At 41.1% G+C, this 23,215-nt stretch overlaps 3 protein-coding genes across 10 annotated transcripts; 2 read left to right on the forward strand and 1 right to left on the reverse strand.

Annotated features, from left to right (window-relative positions):
- The first annotated feature begins 186 nt into the window (after positions 1-186).
- prpf4ba (pre-mRNA processing factor 4Ba) lies at positions 187-13,140 on the forward strand. Of its 5 annotated transcripts, none has more exons than XM_017471433.3 (17): positions 187-323; positions 960-2,177; positions 2,703-2,822; positions 2,943-3,092; positions 3,230-3,311; positions 5,147-5,345; positions 5,959-6,032; positions 6,548-6,638; positions 6,740-6,887; positions 7,169-7,306; positions 7,557-7,710; positions 7,803-7,917; positions 9,256-9,407; positions 9,566-9,652; positions 9,834-10,885; positions 11,149-12,455; positions 12,922-13,140. In XM_017471433.3, exons 1-15 carry the CDS (start codon positions 286-288, stop codon positions 10,035-10,037), a joined length of 2,970 nt encoding a protein of 989 aa, XP_017326922.1. In that variant the 5' UTR covers positions 187-285; the 3' UTR covers positions 10,038-10,885; positions 11,149-12,455; positions 12,922-13,140. The 5 variants fall into 5 exon arrangements, with proteins under 5 accessions (XP_017326922.1, XP_017326921.1, XP_047012576.1 ...); XM_017471432.3 differs by having other exon boundaries at positions 9,834-10,645; positions 10,758-10,885; positions 11,149-13,140; XM_047156620.2 differs by having other exon boundaries at positions 11,149-13,140.
- LOC108267398 (uncharacterized) lies at positions 11,237-16,576 on the reverse strand. Of its 2 annotated transcripts, XM_017471436.3 has the most exons (7): positions 15,851-16,576; positions 15,611-15,763; positions 15,462-15,531; positions 15,360-15,388; positions 15,088-15,159; positions 14,866-14,942; positions 11,237-14,346 (listed from the first exon to the last, which is right to left on the reverse strand). In XM_017471436.3, exons 1-7 carry the CDS (start codon positions 15,941-15,943, stop codon positions 13,332-13,334), a joined length of 1,509 nt encoding a protein of 502 aa, XP_017326925.1. In that variant the 5' UTR covers positions 15,944-16,576; the 3' UTR covers positions 11,237-13,331. The 2 variants fall into 2 exon arrangements, with proteins under 2 accessions (XP_017326925.1, XP_047012581.1); XM_047156625.2 differs by lacking the exon at positions 15,851-16,576 and having other exon boundaries at positions 15,611-15,839.
- Positions 16,577-16,613: 37 nt separating this feature from the next.
- Positions 16,614-21,913, forward strand: LOC108267401 (myosin regulatory light polypeptide 9). Of its 3 annotated transcripts, none has more exons than XM_017471441.3 (4): positions 16,614-16,668; positions 17,170-17,390; positions 19,314-19,475; positions 20,637-21,913. In XM_017471441.3, the coding sequence occupies exons 2-4, from the start codon at positions 17,207-17,209 to the stop codon at positions 20,807-20,809; spliced, it is 519 nt and encodes a 172-aa protein (XP_017326930.1). In that variant the 5' UTR covers positions 16,614-16,668; positions 17,170-17,206; the 3' UTR covers positions 20,810-21,913. The 3 variants fall into 3 exon arrangements, with proteins under 3 accessions (XP_017326930.1, XP_017326933.1, XP_017326932.1); XM_017471444.3 differs by having other exon boundaries at positions 17,187-17,390; XM_017471443.3 differs by lacking the exon at positions 16,614-16,668 and adding an exon at positions 16,780-16,926.
- The last annotated feature ends 1,302 nt before the right edge of the window (positions 21,914-23,215 follow it).

Consider the following 23,215-nt stretch of genomic DNA (forward strand, 5'->3'; position numbering starts at 1 on the left):
AAATATATTATTTATTTATTTATTTATTTTTAAAAAAACAACATTTTCATCTCGAGCAAACTTTTCGCAAAGTAAAACCCCAAAATGTCTACACTTCTCTTACATGTAAATCACGTTCCCTTGTCTTATATAAACGTCGAGATTTCACTAATAGAAACTATGCTGGCTTTTCGGAATGATTTCCAATATTTTAGACGGTCCCTACCGTCACACTGGCCTCACGGACTGCGCATGCGCGCAATGAACCTCGCTAGTTTCGTTTAGCTTAAATTGCTACCGCTAAAGATGGAAACCATGATTAGCGACGCTGTAAACCATTTCGCGTAAGGGAGCTTTTGTTTGTATTTGTTTTACTTGTGAAATATATTTGGCAAATAAAATGCTTCATTTATTACTCTTAGGCTATATTTAGCACATAGTTGAAGTTGTTGTGTGAATGATATATAGGATTACAATCTGGCTAGCTAACTGCTAAGCTAAGCAGCTAGTTTAGCTCGGTTTGCTAGCGGGAAATCAGACACAACTGTTGTCTCTTTTAAAATATTTTTTTAAATAAGCTTCCCAGTTCAAAATTAAAGAGAGGTTATTAAAACTTAGTTTTAAACTACAAGTTGGTTTGTTTGTGTTGTATAATGTAATATGTTTAATAACACGATATTAGCTAAGCATAATGTTCAATAGCTAGCTAGCTAGCTAGCTCAAAAACATTGGTCCAGTGTTAAGTAGCCAGCAAGTACATAACGGAATACTTATTAAAAGATTAAAACAAGTTAGTTTAATATATAGTATAAAACAAATAATTGAATATGTTTGCAGTGTAAAATAAGATATGTGCTTAATTTTTAGTTATTTTGTGTACGTGTTGAATATCGTGAAAAGTTATGCTTATACACGTCATTTGTTTGTTTATTTATTTATTTATGTATAACATATACATATCTCCCGCCCATTTCTGATAGAAGTGGAAATGCATCAGGTGAAGAGGAAGAGAATAGACTCGGGACATGTAAGGACAGTGACAGCGTGGAGAAACCCAAGCGAAAGAAACACAAACATCACAGCAAGCACAAAAAACACAAACATTCATCAGTGGCGGAGAAGGAACACAGACACAAGCACAGACACAAGCATAAAAAGCGCAGACACAGAGATTCCTCCAGGGTGGAGGCCGGGGACATCGAGGACACAGATGAAATAGTGTCACTGAAGAGGACCAGATTAGACGACCTGGCAGCTCTGGAGGATTTAGAAAAGCAAAGGGCGCTGATCCAAGCAGAGCTCGATAATGAGCTGATGGAGGGAAGGGTGCACTCAGGAATGGGACTGATACTGCAGGGATATAATTCCGGCTCGGAAGAGGATCTGGACGGGAAGGAGCGGATGTGTAACGGCGGTGAGCAGAGGGAGACTCTAGATCAGCTTTATAAGGCTGGGGAACAAGAACGCCAACTGGTTGCTAACGACGCAGAACAAAGTCAGCACAGTTCCGTGGATGATGAAAGATCGGGTCCTTGGCGGCATAGCAGAAGCAAGTCTGAAGAGAAGGCAATTGGCCAACATAAATCGGATCGAAGAAAGAGTAGAACCGAGTCCGATTCCGATAACAAGGACAGAACTCAAGGTCCATGCCCATCTTTAGAGCCGAGGCCATCCCATAACGTTCCGCAGACCAGAGATGGACGTCCAAAGTCCAGATCTCCTGCGATATCCAGAAAACAGAATAACACACGCAAGGATCCCCGTTCGTTGTCTGCAGAGACAGAACCCGGAAGTAAAAGAGACCCTCCGTCTACATTTCGACAGCCCGGGACCAGAAGTACCGAGCATCCCAAATCACCAGAGAAGGCAAGCCGCTCCAGATCAAAAGACGGACATGGTAGATTACCCGAGCCTGACCGCAAGCGGGACAAGGACAAGACAACAGCCAAATCTCCTTGTAAAGAGGTCTCATCAGGCAAGGAGAACAGATCTCCGCACAGACGGCACATCCACAGTCCAGTACGGGACAGATCTTCTCGCAGGAGTAGGGAACGTCATTCCCCTCCACAGCCTCCCAACTGCCGCGGCGCCACCCACAACAGATCTCCAGCCAGAAGGGAACGATCTCGCTCCGTCGATAGAAGACGGAGAGAATCCGACCGTCAGAGACTCTCACCCGTCAGGTTCGAATCGGACAGGTGTTCTTCTTATTTATGTTTGTTCAAACTGTTGTTTCCCTTTTAAAAATAGGTCTGTACTGCTATTCTTATCATGTTGGATCGTATTTCATCAGCAACGTTAGTACTAACGGGCATAGGCCCTATAGCATCCTGATATATCATTACTGTATAATATATTTTAATATCATGATCATGGTATGCACAATTATATTGGCAAATGACTGTCGAAAGAGCCGAGGTTTTACTTTAAGGTATCGTGTGTAAAGAATTTAGACTGGTTTTATTTGACCTCATACGGACAGCAACGAAACACAAGTAAGAAATGTATACAAGAAACATTTATAGTGAACAGTAAAGAGGTGCTGGGCTACAAATCTTTCTGCTCTTACGATCCTGTTGTAAGGTCCATATGAATCACTCCAATATCTGAGTTATGCTGCATGGGCATAGTTAAAATGCCATAATTGTGGCTAGGCATTTTGACCTATTTTTCTTCACTTTGTATTGTTCTTCCCTCACTCAATGTGTCTGTGTTCCCTATAGGATGCGGTCCCGTGATGATGCAACCAGTTACAGTGGGCCGAATCCTTCTCTGAGCTACAGAGGGAGGCCGAGCCGTTCCCCCAGGAGACGCACCAGCAGATCTCCTCTTCCCAGACGGAGGTGCGCGCCCACTGTCTCGCCATTTACCTATAGCATAATCGTTTTTAACCCAGGGACCGAGAGTTCCCTGAACAGTTTAAATCTGGAGTAATTGTTTTGTTTGCACTGGTGTTGCTTTAGGTCTTTGGAGCGGGGCAGGCTGGGCCGCAGGCAGCCGGCACGTTCGGGATCTCTGGAACGGAGGAGGAGAAGCAGAGAGAAGGACGATAAGTTTAAGGGCAGTCTTTCTGAAGGCATGAAAGCTGAGCAAGATGAATCGGACGAAGAAGTGTAAGTGGACAAGAGTTTTGTCTGTTAGGCATGTCAGTGTTTAGACATTTTGGATTACCATTTAATATTATTGTTTTGGTTACTTTGGACTAAATCTCTGAAGAATAATTACGGTTCTGGATTATGTCTGTATATAGTTTGGAGGATTTTGATGTGGATGAAGAGGATGAGGAAGCGCTGATCGAGCAGAGGAGACTCCAGCGTTTGGCAATTGTGCAGGTCAGATTTTTGCCAGCCATATAACTGGCCCTGTCTGTTGTTATTGGTTTTTGTGAAGAGATCTACATTATAGGTCTTAAAATAGAAACAGGAAGTGACCTCCATTTTCTGAATGTATGATTTTACTATAAGCCTTATAACATTCCATATCTCAAATTTGTGTATATATAGAATAAAATGTAATTTCATTTTCATATTTAACCTTACATTATAACAGTTGTTTTGTATGTACACGGTGTTCTGGATAAGTAAAAGCAGAATAAATATACTATGTTTGATTTATAAAAAAAAAAAAAATCAACATTCACTGGGTTCAGAAAGTATTCTGGCCCCTTTACTGTTTGCACATTTTGAGTTCATTTAAAATGGATTACATAATTTTTTTTTTTTTTGCCATTAATCTACACACAATAATTTATAATGATCAAGCAATTCATTAAAAAAAAAATATGAGCCTAGGTGCATCATGTTTTGATTCCGATTATCTTGAGATGTCTGTAGAACGTGACTGGAGTCTATAATTGACATTTTAAGCTGACTGGACATGATTCAGAAAGGCACACACCTGTGTGTGTGTGTGTGTGTGTGTGTGTGTGTGTGTGTGTGTATATAAGGTGTACAATTCTCAGTGCTTCTCAGAAATGAACAAGCCATGAAGTTCAAGGAACTCTTCGTAGATATCCATGATCAAATTGTGCTGAGATGTAGATCTGGGGAAGGGTGTAAAACCATCTCTAAGCTGAATATTCCCAGGAGCACAGTGGACTCCATCATTATGAAATGGAAAAAGTTTGGAACCACTAGGACTCTTCTCAGAGATTGGGGTAAAAAGGCATTGGACAGGGAGTTGACCACTCAGCCCAGTTAGAGTGGAGTTAGTGGCCACTCTAACTGGGCTTCAGAAGTCCTATGCAGAGATGAGGGAACCAACCATCTCAGAAATCCTCCATCAATCAATCCTTTTTGGTTGAGGAGATGGATGGAAGCCACTCCTGAGTTAATGGCATAGGGAAAACACTTTAAGTACTCTGTGAGCACAAGGAAAGATTCCCTGCTCTGATGAGACAAAAATTTAGCTCTTTGGGCTGAACTCCAAGTGCCGCAGGTAGTACAGTCCCTATTGTAAAGCATGGTGATGGCAGCATCATGCTATGGGGGTGCTTCTCAGTAGCAGAGATTGGGAGACTTGAGGGAAGGATGAATGCAGCCAAATATAGAGCACTCCTTAGAGTGGCTTCAGGACAAGTCTCTCAATGTCCTAGGATGGCCCAGATTTTGAACCCCATAAAATACTTCCTATCACGATTTGCCGGAAAGAATGGGAGAACCTGCTCAAATCCAAGTGTGCAAAGCTTGTAGAGACTTACCCAAGAAGACTCAACGCTGTAATTGCTGCCATGGTCCCATTATAAAGTGGCTGAATACTTCTAAATGAATTTTTAATTTTTTTAAGTAAACATTTTTAATTTTTACTATGTCAATTCTGGGTTATTATGTGTAGACTGCTGCTTAAAAGGCTATTTGCCTCCATTTTAAATGAAATCTATAACACACCATGAAGTGTGCAAAAACTGGGGGTCTGAAACCCCACCCTATGAGAAAAATGGTGCTGAGGAGTGCAAAGTAATTTTAATGTTCATGCTGTTTTGCATTCTAAAAGCCCATCTGCTGCTCACCATTCAGAGATCGTGATTTTTATGATTTAGCAGTCCAGACCTACATTAGCCAAGCTCTGAAGTCTGACTGCAGTTCAGAACACTGAAAAACCATTCATCTGCAGTAAAATTAGCTATTCATTACTGTAAATCCTCTGTCCATGTTTATGTCCTATACAGAAATATAAGGGATCGAATGAGGACAACAGTAAGTCCGAGCCTGGCAGTCCTCAGAGTAGCTCCCACAGCCGCTCGCCCTCTCCGGATGATGTTCTAGAGCGAGTTGCAGCTGATGTAAAGGCTTACGAGCAAGAGAACCTGGACACCTTTGAGGCCAACATTAAGGCAAAACAAAATCTGCTCACCCAGGAAAAAGATGGTACATTTTTATTAAGTAGTAGAAGATATCAGAGAATGACACAGTTGATGGAAGAAATGCATGTTGTTTTCGATCATGGTGTTCTACGTGTCCTTTTCATGAATTATTTTCTGATATAATGCCAACTAATGCCACGTTATCTTGATTATGCCATGCTTACCTGCCAGCTTAAAAAAAAAAAAAAAAAAAACCTTCCCTCACCGGGATAAAGCTACTGAAGTCAAAGTGCTCTGTAGTCTGTAAATAATTTATTTCTGCATAAATCTGTCATTAATTATCACTTTGGTTTAATGACACCAAAACAATGATGGCGAACAATCGATAGCGAAGCTTAAATAACGGCTTAGACCAAAATCAGCATCTGTAACTGTTGTCATGGTTACGTCCTAACAGAAAGAGTTTGAATCTTCAATGTGTCCCAGTATACAATCAATAACATCCTGTCGGCTAGCCTATTTTCCATTGCCGATGATCATAGATAACATTCACTAGGAACATTTCTGTGTTACTTTAGATGAATGATGCTAATTAAATAATTTCTCTAGTTGGATCTTTTCCTTAGTTGAACTTGAAAATCATCTTTTGTTGTTTTGTTTTGTTTTTCCCTTCTCAGGAAGTAATCAAAAGAAGCAGCTGGCTCCTGACATGTTTACGGAGTCAGATGACATGTTTGCTGCACACTTTGACGTAAGTAGGCAGGAAATGGTTTTGCACTGCCATGGGTTCAAGGCTTTCCATGCTTGAGCGCTTAAATAAAGTCGTCTGTGTAAGGAGATCTGCACAGGTAGAATTGCATAGTCCTGCACAAGATCTTGTCTCTCCCTTATTGGCTTTTTGCTGTGCAGGTAAGCTGAACTCTTCACAGTACGACCGCAGGAACAGTGTTCTAGTGAGACTCTGTTGTTTACTGTGATGTGGCTTGCAGTGGGACAAAAACACACAGGGGAGCACTGGATGTTTCATTGGCACACAGCTGACACGACCATTTAACTCAAACGGTTAAATTCTTTAAACAATCTAAAACCATTTTATAAAGTTTAGGGGTGACTCTAATACGGACAATAGAATAACTACATAAAATATATATCACAAATTATCAACCTTTCTGCATCTCATGTGCAAGCTTTGTAAAGTGGGTGTGTCTAAATGAGTACTGATGCTCTTGGTCTCAATCTGAATGTTTTTGCCGATTTTCCTTTTAGAATGCAAGGCTGTGTGCAGCAGGCATCGGGAAGGACTTTAAGGAGAACCCCAGTCTCAGGGACAACTGGACAGATGCCGAGGGTTATTATCGTAAGTGACGTTTAAAGTACGCTCGAGTCTCCTCTCAGTTTCCTGCATGTTCTACCGCTCTGATGAATAATCGTGTCTTTTCATTTCCCTCTTGTGTCCAGGGGTGAACATCGGTGAGATGTTGGACAAACGATACGATGTTTACGGCTACACCGGGCAGGGTGTGTTCAGTAACGTCATCCGTGCGAGGGATCTGGCCCGAGCCGGTCAAGAAGTTGCTGTGAAAATCATACGCAACAATGAGCTCATGTAAGGAAGATGCGTCGTTGTAAATTGCTCAAACATACACATAACGCGTTAATATTTTTTTTCCCTCCTCTTGGCATATACTAAATGTCATGATCACTCAGGGTCGTGAAATGACATTACATAATGCCGACAAACCGCGATGTTAAAAATCTATTTGTACCGAATGTGTCGTCAATGGACTATAATGCAAATGTGTTCACGTTTTTATGTTGTTGCCATATTTCCACATAGGCATGCTCATGCTTTGATAGTTTTAAAGAAAACAAGTTGTGTTCTTGTAGGCAGAAGACAGGCCTCAAAGAGCTGGAGTTCCTGAAGAAGCTGAATGATGCAGACCCCGATGATAAATTCCATTGTGTGCGTCTGTTCAGGCACTTCTACCACAAGCAGCACCTGTGTTTGGTGTTCGAGCCACTCAGGTGAGATCAATGTCGGCAGTATTGTTTTTGTTTGTTTGTTTACCCATCCTCATAACGTATCTATCATACTGGCAGCAACTGATTTTCCAACAAACAAATAAGGCAGACAATTTATGACGATATATGGTAAGCAATAATTCTTTAAAAAAGTTTGACAGAAAAGGTAAGCCTTTAAGAAATTTGGAAGAGCGATGGCTTTTTGTTTCCCAGTAGTGAATAAATGTTGCCTAAACGTATGATCCGGTTCTAGTATGAACCTGCGGGAGGTCCTGAAGAAGTATGGTAAAGATGTGGGGCTCCACATCAAGGCAGTGCGCTCGTACAGCCAGCAGCTCTTCCTGGCCCTCAAACTCCTCAAGCGCTGCAACATCCTTCATGCTGACATCAAACCCGACAACATCTTGGTGAGGTTCAGGAACAGTGTGACCGTGCAACCCGACATCAAGTCTCCGTGTCCGGTCTCATTTTATTTCTCAATTGCATTTTCTTCCATCAGGTGAACGAGTCTAAGACCATACTGAAGCTCTGTGACTTTGGCTCCGCATCCCACATAGCTGAGAATGACATCACACCGTACTTGGTCAGCCGGTTCTACAGAGCACCTGAGATCGGTGAGTCTGTCCCTGTGTAGGCAGTAATGACCTGTATTAAAAATATAGTTCTGCATGAAGAAGCACAGTACTAGCCATAGGTTATCCAAGTAGGCTTCAGTGTGAATAATAGATTACATGTGCATCTTCCATATTCTTAAATTCAGTTAATCATGTAAAATCTCTCAGTGAAAATGTATACTGTATTTCACATAGTGCTTAAGAATTCTTAAACTGTTTTTACTTTTAAGTGTATGGAGCTTTTTAATCTACAGTCGTGTGGAAAAATAAGTACACCCCATAGAAATTGTCGGCTTTTTTGATATATTTGGACAAGCATTCATCATTTGATCATCTCTGAAACCGCCTATTCAACTTCAACTTTCGGACAGATGGCCTCACGTTATCTTCAAGCACTCTTTGATGTGATGCAGAATTCATAGTTGAATCAATGAACGCAAACTGTCCAGTCCCTGAGGCAGCGAAGCAACCCCAAACCATAACATTACCACCACCGTGCTTCACAGGTGGTATGAGGTGCTTCTAATGAAAAGCTGTCTTTGGTCTGCGCCAAACATGTCTGCTGTTACTGTGGCCGAACAACTCTATCTTTGATTCATCTGTCCAGAACACATTATTCCAAAAGGTTTGGTCTTTGCCTATATGCTCATTGGCAAACTGTAATCTTGCAAAGAATTTTTATTAATTTTTTTGTTGGGACGGCTAGTCCTGGAAAAATTGGCAGACTTTTGAAATATGTGCCATTTGTAGATTTTTCTTACAGTGAAATGATGTATTTCAAATAATTTTGAGATCTTTTTAAATCCCTTGCCAGACACCATCCCTAGGCATCCACAACCTTTTTTTTCAGAAGGCCTTACAAAACTCTTTAGATCTTGGCATGATTACACCACGCACCTCAATAGCAAAGGGGACACCAGACACTAGATATGAGAGGGGTATAAATAAGACCGCTTCCACCTGCACTCCATAAGCAGGTTCTAATCACTGGCACCAATCTTGAACTCCTGGTCAAAATTTCATTGATTTGAAGGTGTGATAAATGTAGGGGTGTACTTACTTTTTCCATGTGACTGATCTGTTTTGGGGGGTGTTTTTTTTTTTGTTAATTTAAATTGTGAAAATTACTACAAAATGTCAATTTTATGTGTCATTTGATAGTGCATCACCTTTATTAATAGACACTGTTTCGAAGAGGATCATATGTTTGCTTGTCCAAAAATGTCAGGAAAACCCCATCATTTCTATCGGGTGTAGTTTGTTTTTTCAGGTGACTGTATAAGTTTTGTTTCTGGTGGTTTATCTGGATTTAAAATGACTGCTTATTTTCTCTGGCAGTCATCGGAAAGCCATATGATTATGGAATCGACATGTGGTCTGTGGGTTGCACGCTGTACGAGCTGTACACGGGGAAAATCCTCTTCCCTGGAAAAACCAACAACCACATGCTGAAACTTGCTATGGACCTTAAAGGGAAAATGCCCAACAAGGTAATGTGCTGGATTTTTTTTTTTGAATACAGATATTGCATTATCAGCCTATTATGTCCCATCATGTTAAATCTCTTATCAGCGTGTTTGCAAATAAAAGACTAATTCACCAGTTGGTTAATATCAGAACAGAGTAAATATTGTTAAAATGTTCACAGATGATCAGGAAAGGCTTGTTCAAGGACCAACACTTTGATCAAAACTTGAACTTCTTGTATACCGAGGTAGATAAAGTTACAGAACGGGTAAGCATTATTTTATATTTATTTCCACTTGTTTGTTCTGTCGTGATCAATTGTGAAACACTTACAGAATCGTGTTTCACTTGCTGTTTCTCAGTGTGTCACTCTTCGTCCTACTACCTCTCTTTCATGTTATGTTTTCTCTATCTCTCTTTTTGGCCTTTGTTTTTATCCTGCTCTCTAGGAGAAAGTGACCGTCATGAGCAGCATCAACCCCACTAAGGACCTACTCAACGACATGGTTGGTCGTCAGAGACTGCCAGAGGACCAGCGGAAGAAGGTGGTTCAGCTCAAAGACCTGCTGGATCAGATTCTGGTGCTCGACCCAGCCAAGCGGATCAGCATCAACCAGGCCCTGCAGCATCCCTACGTCCAGGAGCGGATGTAACTCTCATACCCACACTTCTGAGGATACACAGCACCAAGTCCTTGAAAAGTCTGACAACTGACAACAAAGTGACGGTTTTGTATCTGTCTGCAGGCATGACTGAATAGATGAAGAGACATTTTAATGTCTAAGTAAAGTTAAAATGTTTTGTTTTGTTTTGTGCTTTCTGAATGCACATTATTATCTTTGCTTTCAGTTTTAAATTTATGATCCCCTGATAAAAGAGGCCCCCCCCCCGCCGAATTTTATTTGGGGTGCTTCACTAGGTGAACACTAGGTTAAATCTTATTTTCTTTTATGTTCATGCTATAATTGATACAACTTGAAAGCAGCAACAAAAAAAAAATAACCATCTATATATATGTATATGTACTGGTGTTTGAATAGTCTGAGCCCTCCCCTAACACTGTACGTGATGATGTGAGTTCAGGATAAATGCCGTCTATATCCGCATCTCCCTCAGGTGCTAGAGCGACAGCGCCCACTGGTGCATGGGCCTGTAGGTGTGCGTCTGCTGAAATTGGAGCTCTTGAGCCCTACCTGAGCCTGTCTGCAGGGAAGGCCTCCTCTGTAAAGGCAGGTTGTGTTCCTCTATCAGTACACTGAAGGTAAGCTCAGCCGGCCAGAACTGCCAGTATACGGTTCCTCTATTATACATTTTGGCTGAATGTCCATCAAAACAAAACAAAATGCTCATTTTCTGGCATCTTTTGCATGTAGAACCGAGGAATGGTCTAAACCAGTCGCCCTTCCACAGAGCCAAAGTTAAATCCTTAAAAAAAAAAAAAAGTTCTTGCATAAACAAGTCGGAGAAAGGAATTCCAAGGCAGTCACTATCGCTGTTAAGGGTAAGGGAAATTGGGGGTGGGGGGGGTCTGAAATATTTGAATTGAACGGGCGCCTTCAGTGTACTGCCTCTGACAGTAATGTATTGTTCAAAAGCAATGTCTGTGACTCTCAGTGGATACGCATTTGTTCTACCTAATGTTCTCGCAAGGAGTGCATGTGTTCAAAAAAAAAAAAAAATTGCTGTGCACTTGTATGAGCTTTTATTGTGTACTCCTGCCTGTGTTCCTTTGTTCTGACGTGATCGTGTTGTCTTTTGATACAGGGATATTCCTCATCTGCTCTATGAATCTGCTTGTTTTGAGCGGTAATTGATTCTTTACTTCATATTGCTTTATTGTTCTAATTAAGACCCAGAGCTAGCTCATTCGACTTGTATAATATCCATACCTCGTTCTGCATGTTAAAAAAAAAAAAATTAGTTTGCATAATTGTACATTTATAATTGTGTGTTACAAGTCTAAAATAAAATATACCAGTCTAAAATAAAGAAAATGCTTGATGTGGAGGAAAAAGTAAGAAAAATATGGTCATAGACCTCCCGGTCTGTTTTTGTGTGCACCCAGTGGCAGGTAATCATGGTTTTAGATACCATACACTATACATTTCGTAAGTTTCACTGACACTAACTGCTGTTTGTGATGTTTCTCCCACTGTTCCCTTGTGGTTGCTGAGAGAGCGAGAGAGAGATTATATTCTCCAGCCAAAGGAGGCTCTTCTCTGTGCACCATCCTCCAGCCTGCCTCTGCTCTCAAAGAGACAAGACCTCCACAAGACCCCTTGCCCAGGTCACTCTTAAAGGCATGTGTAGCTCCAACATAGCATAGACAGAAATGACCAGTCTAACTGAAATGGAGGGTGTTGAAATTTCTGCTTTGCTCTTGAGTTTGTGCTTTCCCAGACCTTTCATACATCCCCTTCACACTACTCAGTATTTGCCTACAGTCTTATTTTTTTTTTTTCATCTTTAAGCAGTGTGAATGCATATAACTGATTATAGTGTGAAAATAGACATTTTGCTATTCATCATTTTAGCTCTGCTAAAGTTCATAGTAAACATGGGCTCTAGTTTTGGGCTTTGGATTATTCCAAGTCTCAAACCAATCTAATTTGAATTTTTATATAAATGATTATGAATGAGGATCAGCAAAATATCTTTGTGTCCGTGTGTAATGGGTATTAACGGTAAAAATTCAAGGGAGCTGATGATTGCGCAACACATTTTCTCACAGATTACCCCTAATGATGTTATAAGCTCTTTACCAGATGTTCATGAAAAGTCAACTCAAAGACTCATAGTGGTATTGCTTGAATCGTTAACATTTTTGTGTACTTTATAGCATGTAGTATATATTGTGTTATCAAAGTGGAAGCTAGAATACATTTAGCCTTTAAACAAGTCAGTTAAGTGAACAGACTGATGTTTTATGCATCGCTTCAGATTGTACTGACGTTGGTGAATGACTGTTAACCACACTGGGGGAAAAAAAGAGATACTGGTTCATTTGTTCTCTGTATTTTAGGTGCTGTCCGTTAGAGAAGACTCTTAAAGGGACTCACATCTAACCAAAGGTTTTTGCTTTAGAGAGTGATCTTTACTAGTTTTTCCTTTACGCAACACTTTTACACCAAATGACACCTCATTTTGCTTATCAGTCTTCATTTGTCAGCCATTAATCACTGTCTGAGCCATAGTTCTGCAGGTAGAGTTATGTTATAAAGTGTCGCACCACTTGGCTGGAAAGAAATAAGTAATGGAGATTTCTGGGGAACTGTGTAGGCTTTTGATTAAAGAGCATCACAAAATCTGGAATAAACACCTCCAAACAGCCAGCCCATGCCACCTGCAGAGAGTCTCTCATAGTTTCACTTCAGTTGTATTACATTTATAGGAAGTCCTTTCTTGTTTTCTGAAACATTGTAATAAATTGGTGGTATAGCCAAATTGACCAACTGCCAGGTAATACCCTTCTTTTTTCACTGAGCCGTGTCTTTACGCACGATCCTCAACACTAACCTGAATTTGTCTTTATTTTAGGGTAAGTCAACATTTCCTGTTCTGATCACTAGACAGGCCTACAAAGAGGATAACCTGAGTAGTCGCCCACCCTTTTGCTGAAATCCCTTTTAAAAGAAGCCCATCGTCTCTTCACTTATTCGCAGACATGAGGACTTTTCAAATGAACTGTTCAAATACTGCATTCATATTCATTTAACAGATGTACAGTGTATAATGACAAATATATATATATAAAAACCATGAGTAAATAAAGAAAAAAAAAAAACTGTAATACTCCTGTGGTCTTTTTCCACCCAATGTTTTGCTTATATTTTGAGCAATAAACACTTCTGACCATAATTATACGAACGTATGTTCTGATATAATTAAAGTCTTGCAGCACTGCAATTACTAAATGACAAAACATCCACCACTGATGAATACCAGGATTAAGTTTTCCTGTTGGGAACTGTTGCCTTTTTGGCCGAAGTTGAGCCTTTCTGTGTCTTTGGACTCTTGGTCCTGTTTAGCACTGTCGGTTTTTGTTGGACCTTCATACTAACAGAGAAATTTGAGAGCACAGTTTCAGCTTTTTTGCATTTGCCTGACATACGGTCAGGACGTTTAGGTAAAGGGGGATGTGGCAACTTGTTCCTGCTTCCTTGGTCTGGTTTTGTTGAAGAGCAAGTATGATGTCTGCATTTGCATGAAGATTTGGGACAAATCATGAGCTTGTTAAAACTACACATAACATCCATTGAAACCCCCGTGTTGCATCCTGGAAGGTCGCTTTTTCTCGAACGATTGCCGTTTCTTGTGGTAGCGGTAGTTGGTCGGGATCGCGCTAGCTTTGCTCGCTCTTTCTGCACGGTAGCAGCCTGAAGCCTTTCTAACTCGGTCAGGCGTGCTATTACAGGAGCAAGGCAAGGATCGGTCACAAAAAGACTTTGCTGAATCTCAGAGGACAGATTCTGAGTGGAGTCCAGGACTTTGAGTGAAGCAGGAAGGACCTCTGGGTAAAATGCTGTTTCTGTGGAATGATGGTCCAGGTCTTCATCAAAAGGCTCTGGTTTCAAGTCCAGGTCCATGGCTGCTGCCCACTTTGACATATCAATGCTTTCCTGCTCTTGATCTGAAAGGTCACTGTCAGTGTGGCACTCTGATGATCCTGATGTCTTAGACGATGAGTGTTTGTCATTTACTTTCCCTTCTGAAAGTCCAACTTCAGAACTGTTCGAACTTACACGATTTATTTCCTCGTTTTCTCTTTGAACTGCGGCTTGGCTGGCCTTCATGGGGATGATTTTAAGTAAAGAGTCCGTTTTCAGTGCAAGTTGGTTCGTTCTTTGGTTTTGCTCAGGTGTGTGGTCATTCCTGTTACTACTACTGACAGGATCTTGGAGACCAAGCCTCTTCCACCTGTGTGTCAGCATCCTTAGCTTGTTGTTATGATGATGTCTCAGACTGTAGGAGATAATAAATGTCATTCATTGAGGGGGGGGGGGTCCTCCATGAGACAAAAAAAATAGAAAATATCTCTGTCCTGAAGCTACTTCTGCTCAACAGACAGGAACTCATCAGACTTGACATCAGAGCCCAGTAGTGCAGAAAGCAAGGGTTTAATGTTGCAGGATAATGAGCTACATGCAGTTCAACTACAGGTTAAGGAAGGATTTTGTTGACACCTACAATCCCCAATGCCAAGCCCTGTCAGAAGCAATGGTGCACTTATTTATTTAGTTAATACGCATCAAAATGACTTTTTGAGATTTAAAGGCAAGATGCAGAATCAAAAGCCTAGAACTAAAGATCTCTGTTAACTGGACAAATGGAAGTGAATAGGCATCCTCCACTGCAAGTTGCTGGCAGCAAATGAGCCTAATATTTCAGAACACTCCACACTCGAACCCATAACAAAAGGTGCACGTCATCAGACTGGGAGCGTCTCTGGTGGGTTAAAAAAAGATCTCTGTATCTACTTACACATTGGCAGATCCTGGGCCGTCACAGCAGATGGCTGGCTCATGCACCAAATCGACACTCCTGGCTGATGGATCTTTCTGGAAAAATTTTTAATGCAAGGTTAGAGCATGAGATGCTTTCCTACATTTTATGCTCAAAGCAACTGAAAAGGATAAAAAGTTTCTTCACTTGCAATAATATAAAATTCACAACACCTTAGAGAAAACTATCGGTACCTGATACCTTTAGTGCAGTCAATCCTTTAGATATGTGTAGATACTCAATTTGTCGTGTTAAGCACGTGATTAAGAAATCCTGCGAGGACAAAATATAAATAATAATGCATTCGCTTGTATTTGTATGTACATGGTTTAGTACTTGTATGCACTACATGGCTACTCTGGAGCAAAACCTTTGATGAAATAACACATCGCAATTACATTATGTTTCAAAAAAGACATTGAAATGTGTCCAAATAGTATTAATATACTTCACTTACTGTATAACAAACCCACCTTGTCAGTTATTCTCTGCAGAGGTACACCTGTACTGAAACATGCAAATGAGTTATAAACAAAACAAAAAGAGAATGAGGCAAAACTGATGTTACTAAATACCTTGAGATGGTGCTGGGATGGTAGGCAGCACTGTCCTGTCCTCTTGGTCAAGTGTGCTTGGAATTTTACACTGAGAAAAGAAATAGTGGAGCACAATCAGCCAAAGACTACTGAGCAGCTGGACAGAAGGTTGTTGAATGGCCTCTTACGTCATTAGTTGTGAAAAAGTGGGCGGGGTCATCGGAACGCGCTGGGCTAACACGCCCCGCCCATTCTCTCCTCTCTTGGTCCATAGGCCCCGCCCATCTTCCCCGCAGAGTCGCACTATTATATACAGGGAGCCGAGGCGCAGTTCTAATTAACTACGTAAACAAAGGGGAAAGTTTTAATAAGGAACTACATGTTTTGAATGTTATGATCAGCAAATCAACATACAATACATTTCAAACCTGATAACAAATTCCTCTTCTTTCCATTGTCCTCATGTAACCGACAAACATGGCCTCTTGTGTTACGGTGATTAGCAATATGTCACTCCTCATATCTCAGGACACCGTGGACAAACGGGTCGAAATATCCGTCGGGCAGAGCAGCTGGGCATGCACAGAGAGACGCTGCCCCAAATATACCTCCATCTTCTGGATAAATATTGGCGAATGGACAGCCAGAGACGCTTTTCATACTTCCTGTTGTCCGGCGTAAAACTTTATCCATGGCAACCGACCGGAACAACAGAAAACCTTCAGCAAAAACAGACAATAATAAAGGGTCTAAAATCAAAAAGCTGCATGTTGATGTAGATAAAGTCCTCCGACTCTCATGTAGTCTCTGATTTTACGTCATTTGCTTACTACAAGCAGTTCAGTCTAGTCTGCTGCCCATTCAACTTAATATATATATATACATACAGGCCTCACATGTTATTCGCATATTCCTGTTTTGTGTTTGTTTCCGTTAAAATTATATTGCTTTGACTCATTTGCTTTCATTTCTCCAGATTATTGTCCATATTTCCAGCATTAAAACATGAAACTGTGCACCTTTTGGTTATTTTTTTTTTGTTTGTTTGTTTGTTTGTTTGTTTTTAATAGGCAAGTTTAAGACAAGTGCAACAATATTAGCACCCCTCCCCCTGCAGTGTAAATAATGGAATGTTCCAGTCTTGTTTGAAGGGTCTCGGGCGGGCCCATGTTGGTCTTTTATAGGGGGTAACTTTCAGCAGAGTCTTGGTGGCCTCGTTGGTGGCTCTACTTTTATATCCAGTTAGGTAGGGATTGTTGTTTTTTTTCCCCTTCTTCTTCTTAATTTACACGAATTGCGTTTTATCTATCACAATATTAAAGCTATTCGAAAGCATTTAGCTAGTTTGGCTTGAAGGAGATAGGTATTTATCAGTGCTTAGCATAGATGGCTATCTAGTGCGTTGTGATCAGTGGGCGTTTGTTTTTGTAACATCCACCCGGCTTCAGTGACCTCATTTGCTCTTCAGACAAATCTGACAGCAGATATAAATATTGAAATAAAGGTTCATGTTCATTTCTTACACTTTATATAAACACCCAGCACTAGTTAACGTTCAGAACGGCTAATTATATAGCTAGCTCGGTTAACGTGTTAACTAGTTAGCATGCTTGCTAATGGAAGTGTAATAACCTCGACTATTAATTATTAGGATAAAATGACCGCTCTTTTTATATCCCACTCCTGTCTTTGCTAACGTTACTGACGGTTGTTTTGAACATCCTTTCCCCCTCGTTTTGTTTTAAAGCCCTTTCTCCTTGGCAGTCAAAGACAGAAGTGGCAAAATGTCCAGCAAAAGGGCAAAGGTGAAGACCAGCAAGAAGCGTCCTCAGAGGGCCACTTCCAATGTGTTTGCCATGTTTGACCAGTCCCAGATCCAGGAGTTCAAGGAGGCCTTCAATATGATCGACCAGAACCGTGATGGCTTCATAGATAAAGAGGACCTGCATGACATGCTGGCTTCATTAGGTAACACTGGTGGTGGTGATGTTTAAGATAAGACACAGTGGCAGTATAGGAAATATAATTATCTCAAAATGTAAACCCTGTATTAATATCCAGAATCATGACTGCTATTGCCATATATACTAGAATGCCCTTAAATTATAGCGTCTTCAGGATGTGAAATGCATGCTCAACTAGGTTAAGGTCTAAAATCTTACTTTGTTGAGTAGGCAGTGTGTTTTGAGTCATTGTCTTCCTGCATGATAAAGCTCCTCCTGATTAAATTGGATGCATTTCTCTGTCAATTTTAAAACACTGACTACGTTTACACGGACAGCAGTGATGTAATTATTGGCCTTATTCTGAGTAAGACAATATTCTGATTAAGGTGTTTACATGAGTCGCTTTTAGAATATTCCTTTTATGTTCAGGTTTTACGTGTTATAGAATGTAGATGGATTAACGTCACACGTCATTACGTCCCCGCGCCACGCCGTCCGACGTTCCCTCCAGAATTTCACGTATCGACGTACGGTCGGTCTTCGTTATGGGACCGTATACAGTCTCGCGTGTTTCAGTTTTAATTTTACGAAAGCTTCAAGTGCGGTTAATTATCTGTCGTGCCGTACGTGCAAATAGACGACTGCTTGAAGCCGTGGGCTGCGTCCCAAACCGCGCACGTACCTACTATATAGTAGCTGAGATGCATGTATTTCACCTACTATATACCTTAGTAGGTAAGTATGCGGTTTGGGACGCAGCCCACGGCTTCAAGCAGTCGTCTGTTAGCACGTGCTCTCTTGTTTGCCCTCAAACGGTTGAGCGCTGCCGTGTGGGATCGTGTCCTGTTGCAAAATGCGGTGAAAACTCTCACGCGATGTTAATAATGTGATTAAGGTGTGTACAGGTCTGTAACGCACGCCGATAATGCGACTAAAACAGGAAATACTCCACACGTCTTAATTCCATCTGTGTTTACTTTGAGTATGACTCTAGTCGGATTAAGGATCAACAATAATCGCTGTTTACATGATAGTTTCTTAATCCGAGTATCGTCTTAATCGGGTTAATATCGGATTATTGTTGTCCGTGTCGAGGTACTGACTGTTTCTGTGGACGTCTGAATTCATTCTGCTGCTGCCATCGTTAGTGACCACATCAATAAAGATTAGTGAGCCTGTTCCAGAAGCAGCCATGCCAGCCCAAGCCATGATGCTACCTCTGCCGTGTTTCACACATGAGCTTGTATGTTTTGAATCATGAACAGATCTTTTCTTTCTCCACGTTCTGACCTTTCCATCACTTTGGTAGAGGTTAATCTTGGTCTCAGAATTTTTGAGGCTCATCTCGGTCTTTTATGTGAATTCCTATCTGGCTTCCTGATTCTTATTGCTGATGAGTGATTTGCATCTTGTGGTATTTATTTCTACTCTCAAAGTCTTCTTTAAATGGGTTGACTAGTTTACTGTTATACAGTGCAATATTTATGCAGTAATTTACAGATAGGAGACCACACTGCATGGCTGCTATTGTATGTATTAATATATGTATAGATGTGCGGAATGTCCAAACCTGGGGTCAAAAAAACTAACCCGTAGCAGCAGTTCAGTAGTAACCCAATTCTGCAGGGCAACTGCAGACCCGATACTGGACACAATGTCCCAGGAAGCATAAATGAGCCTCGCTGTCTAGATGGTAGGGATGGAATTCCTTTCTCACAAGTGACAATAGCCGATACTGGACACCGTTGAGCTCAGGAAGACGGCGACGGGCGCTTGGTGATTCCGCTAAGTACATTCAGACGTATGGCATTGCACAAGCGTCATGCATCTCAGAGGAAGCACATCACATGGCTGACATGCGATAGGGAGAGATGGGGATGATGGGAATTAAATCGTAAAAGGAAAAAACAAACTAACTCTGATGACAAAACCTGTTTTTTATTAGGTAAGAACCCCACAGATGAATACCTTGAGGCCATGATGAACGAAGCACCAGGTCCCATCAACTTCACCATGTTCCTCACGATGTTCGGAGAGAAGCTGAATGGCACAGACCCCGAGGACGTCATCAGAAACGCTTTTGCTTGCTTCGACGAGGATGGAACAGGTCATTCTTTAAAATAGTAGTAGACGTATTGAACCAGTACAGTGAATATGCTCCATTTTCAAGCCTCACCGAGTCTTTTCACCCTTTAATAGTGATCTAGTGCATTATGCTTTCCGGTTGTCACCAGTGTAAATGCTATAAAAAAATATCCAGGTCATTTGAAATGTCATAGTAATAAGTCAGTAAAACAGGACAGGGCTTGTGCTATAATCTCATGTAGTAGAACTGAAGAACAGCAGATCATTCAAGATTACAATACGAGACCGGGTGATCGTTTCACCATGTACACGCATACGTCGTGAATACCCCTTGGGTTTCGTTCAGCTAATTTTGCATAGGGAATTGGTTGCACCAGTGCTTACTTACCTCATGATTTGCACTCCTCAAAAAGTCTAACTTATGCTTCTCCGTGGATAATCTCGGCTTAACACTGTCGATTTACGCATATGAACTGCTGCTGTAATCGTAAACACGGTCCTGCGCTCATCCCAGGACATTTATTCACCATACACCGATCAGTCATAACATTAAAACCATTGACAGTGACCTGAATAACATCAATTGATTACCTCATTGCATTGTATTAGACCGCAAGTGAACAGTCAGTTCATGTCTTGTGGTGTGCATGCCTCGACGGCTCAGAGCACAAGGGGGACCTATACAATATTAGGCAGGTGGTTTTAATGTTACGGCTGATATGTGTTTACTCGTCCTGAACGCGCACGGTACTGGTCGACTTCTACACCCGCATCCTCTAATAATTTATACTCTCACTATAAGGTGTCACCCAGTAGAGGATGGATTCCCTTAGGAGTCTCAAGATTTCTTCCGCATGTTGTCTCGGGGAGTTTTTCCTTTACCGCCGTCGCCGCCTATACTTCTCTCAAATTAGGGATCTAAATCGATACCCGGATTTCTGTGAAGCTGCTTTTGTGGCCGTGTTGTTCAAAGTACTGTACAAATAAATCTGAAGGGGCTTCACAGCAAAGGGTGAATACTAATGCAGTTTCAGTTTCATCTGTAACTAAAGTGAATAATTGTATTCACCTAAAAGTCTGAGGTGGGGTGAATGTTTGTTTGTTTGTTTGTTTGTTTGTTTGTTTGTTTGTTTATGCAAGCGACTGTAAGAACCGTTCAATGTTTTCTCCGTACTTTATCCAGGTTCTATCCAAGAGGAATACCTCAGGGAGCTTCTGACCACCATGGGCGACCGGTTCACGGACGAAGAGGTGGACGAGCTCTTCCGAGAAGCTCCTATTGACAAGAAGGGCAACTTCAATTACGTGGCGTTCACACGCATCTTAAAGCACGGGGCGAAGGACAAAGATGATTAGGAAGGGACTGGATTTTGGCTGAAGACCCAATGCAGATTACACTGTTCATAATACTTGCACATCATGTTTTACCGTTGTAGGACGATTCGCACATGTCGGCTTTAGAAGGAAGGCACATAACACTACAAGGCGAGACTGATAAACCTCATGTCCTATTATACGTATATATATTTATAACTACATCGAAGTAAACAGCGGCGTACTCAGGAGCTAAATGAAGCTGTAGCAGTGTTACAAGGTTGAGAAATAAACCCGGGAATGATCGTGGTCTACACGCCAGCAGCTTTGCTGTTACCTTTTGCTAGGTTCTCCCAACATTCATCTCAAACCCAGTTATTTAAAGACCGCTGTGTGTTAAGCTTAACATTAAGTCTACAGTATGACACTTAACATTGCTGTATTTCATTGTTTATGCACTAATTATTTATACACTTTTTGTTTTGCGATGCTATTTAGATATAAAGTAAGATAGGAAATGTTTGATAAGCGCGCACAGTGGAAATAGTTGCCCAAACGTTAGTAAGGGTGCTTATATACTGAAATAACCAATGAAACGTAACCACATGGTCGAAGCAGCTTGGTTGTGGCTTTCCATTTGCGCCGATTAAAGCAATAATCTCACACTGCAAAATCTCATCGAGTGTGTCACTGAAATAAAACACTTATTAATGCAGTTTTGATTAATTATGGTTGCAAATTACTCAGTTACAAGGAAGAGTGAGGGGAAATGCATAAGTGCGGCAGTAGGATCGTCATGCTGCTTATCACTCTTTGGTTCTTCTCAGGTTTTCTCAGAATAGAAACGCTCACGATCGGTTGAGCCAGACGACTGATCTCTGTTCGGAGAAAACATACCTTAGCTGTTTACTCTATGTGCACTTCAGGCTCATCTATCTAGGTAACTAATCTCGAAGACGTTTTTGCAGCTCGTCCAAAAACCGTCGAAATTCATCACTGGGAAGTATTCAGTTCGGCGGAATGAAGGAAGTACATTTCACAGACACTGTAGGGTTCTGACTTTTCAGGATCTGCTGCTTAGACGACGTGTATAATATTGTGCATTTGTCCTTAACGTATGTACAAATAAATTCATATATTATAGTCTGTCGAGGAGTGATGTGTGGAGATGTGACCGAGAGTTCAATAAGCAGTGAAGCATGTCTGAAATCCACACCGGTATGTCATTCATAAAGCAGTTCTAAATACCATTCTGAATATTGCAATCCTAGTGTGACATAATTGTCCGTTTTTTCGCTTATATCGCCGGGTTCAGAGTTAAGGGTACGTTTACTGTGTGGAGGTTTAAGTTGTAGAGTATAGCATAATTGCAAGTGCTGAGAATGCACTGCTACTTTTGTTGTATGCGTCTGATTCAACTTGTCCCCCCTTGAACCACTTGCACTTCCTGTCGTGCGAACACGGCAGTGTGAAGTGTGTGTGTGTGTGTGTGTGGTTTTTTGATCCAATCTCAGCCTGTGGTCTCAATTAACCTCTTGACGAAGTAGAACATTTTGTTTATGTGGGCTACGAATAGTATATCAGTAGAAAAAGAATCAACATCTAACCAAACCAAAGCATATACTTCTATATAATAAATCAGAACACATTTGAAGCAGATCTCTACACCAAAATTACAGCTAGAGTCTTCTACGTGACGTGGTTCTGGATAAAACTTTTCTCATTAAAACGTATAACGGTTATACCTTGTGGTCAGAATGGTGCTCTGGATCTGCTTGTATATTTTTGAAAAGATGGGCACTTCATTAAGAACTGTACTGATATCGGGTCCCGAACATGCTCTATTAGACTCTTCTGTACACTGGACTCGCGGCCATTATGTTTTTGAAACGACACGGCACATTGTCATGTAGAAGGTAGCCATTAAAGATGGGTCATTTGAGCTCATAAAAGGTTGCATGTGGTCAGCAACCAAGATAGGTTGTGACATTTAAATGATGGTTGATTGGTATTAAGGCCCCAGTGTTGTGCTAAGAAAACATTCTTTACATTATTATACCAGAGGGGCAGTGGTGGCTCAGTGGTTAAAGGTGCTAGTCTGGAGTTCACTAACTCTTAACCCTCATTTGCTCAGTTGTATAAATGGGATAAATGTAAGTCACTCTGGATAAGGGTGTCTGCCAAAATGCTGTATATGTAATTCCACCAGCCTGAACTGTTGACACAAGACAGGTTCATGCTGGTGACCTTCCATATAATATCCGTAATTCTAAGGTTCTATCTATGTGAGCTGTTTTGGAGATATGGGGTGTCAAAGTTGAGCCATTTCAGCTAGCAAAACCCACCCTTTAGGATGATTTCAAATTTGCATTATGGACATTCTGAGATCTTTAGAAAGTGGACTTTTGGAAAGTGGAGTTTTTGATCAAACAAAACAAAATGAGGAAA

Source organism: Ictalurus punctatus, chromosome 7, assembly GCF_001660625.3.
Source record: "Ictalurus punctatus breed USDA103 chromosome 7, Coco_2.0, whole genome shotgun sequence".
NCBI classification, from domain to species: Eukaryota; Metazoa; Chordata; class Actinopteri; order Siluriformes; family Ictaluridae; genus Ictalurus; species Ictalurus punctatus.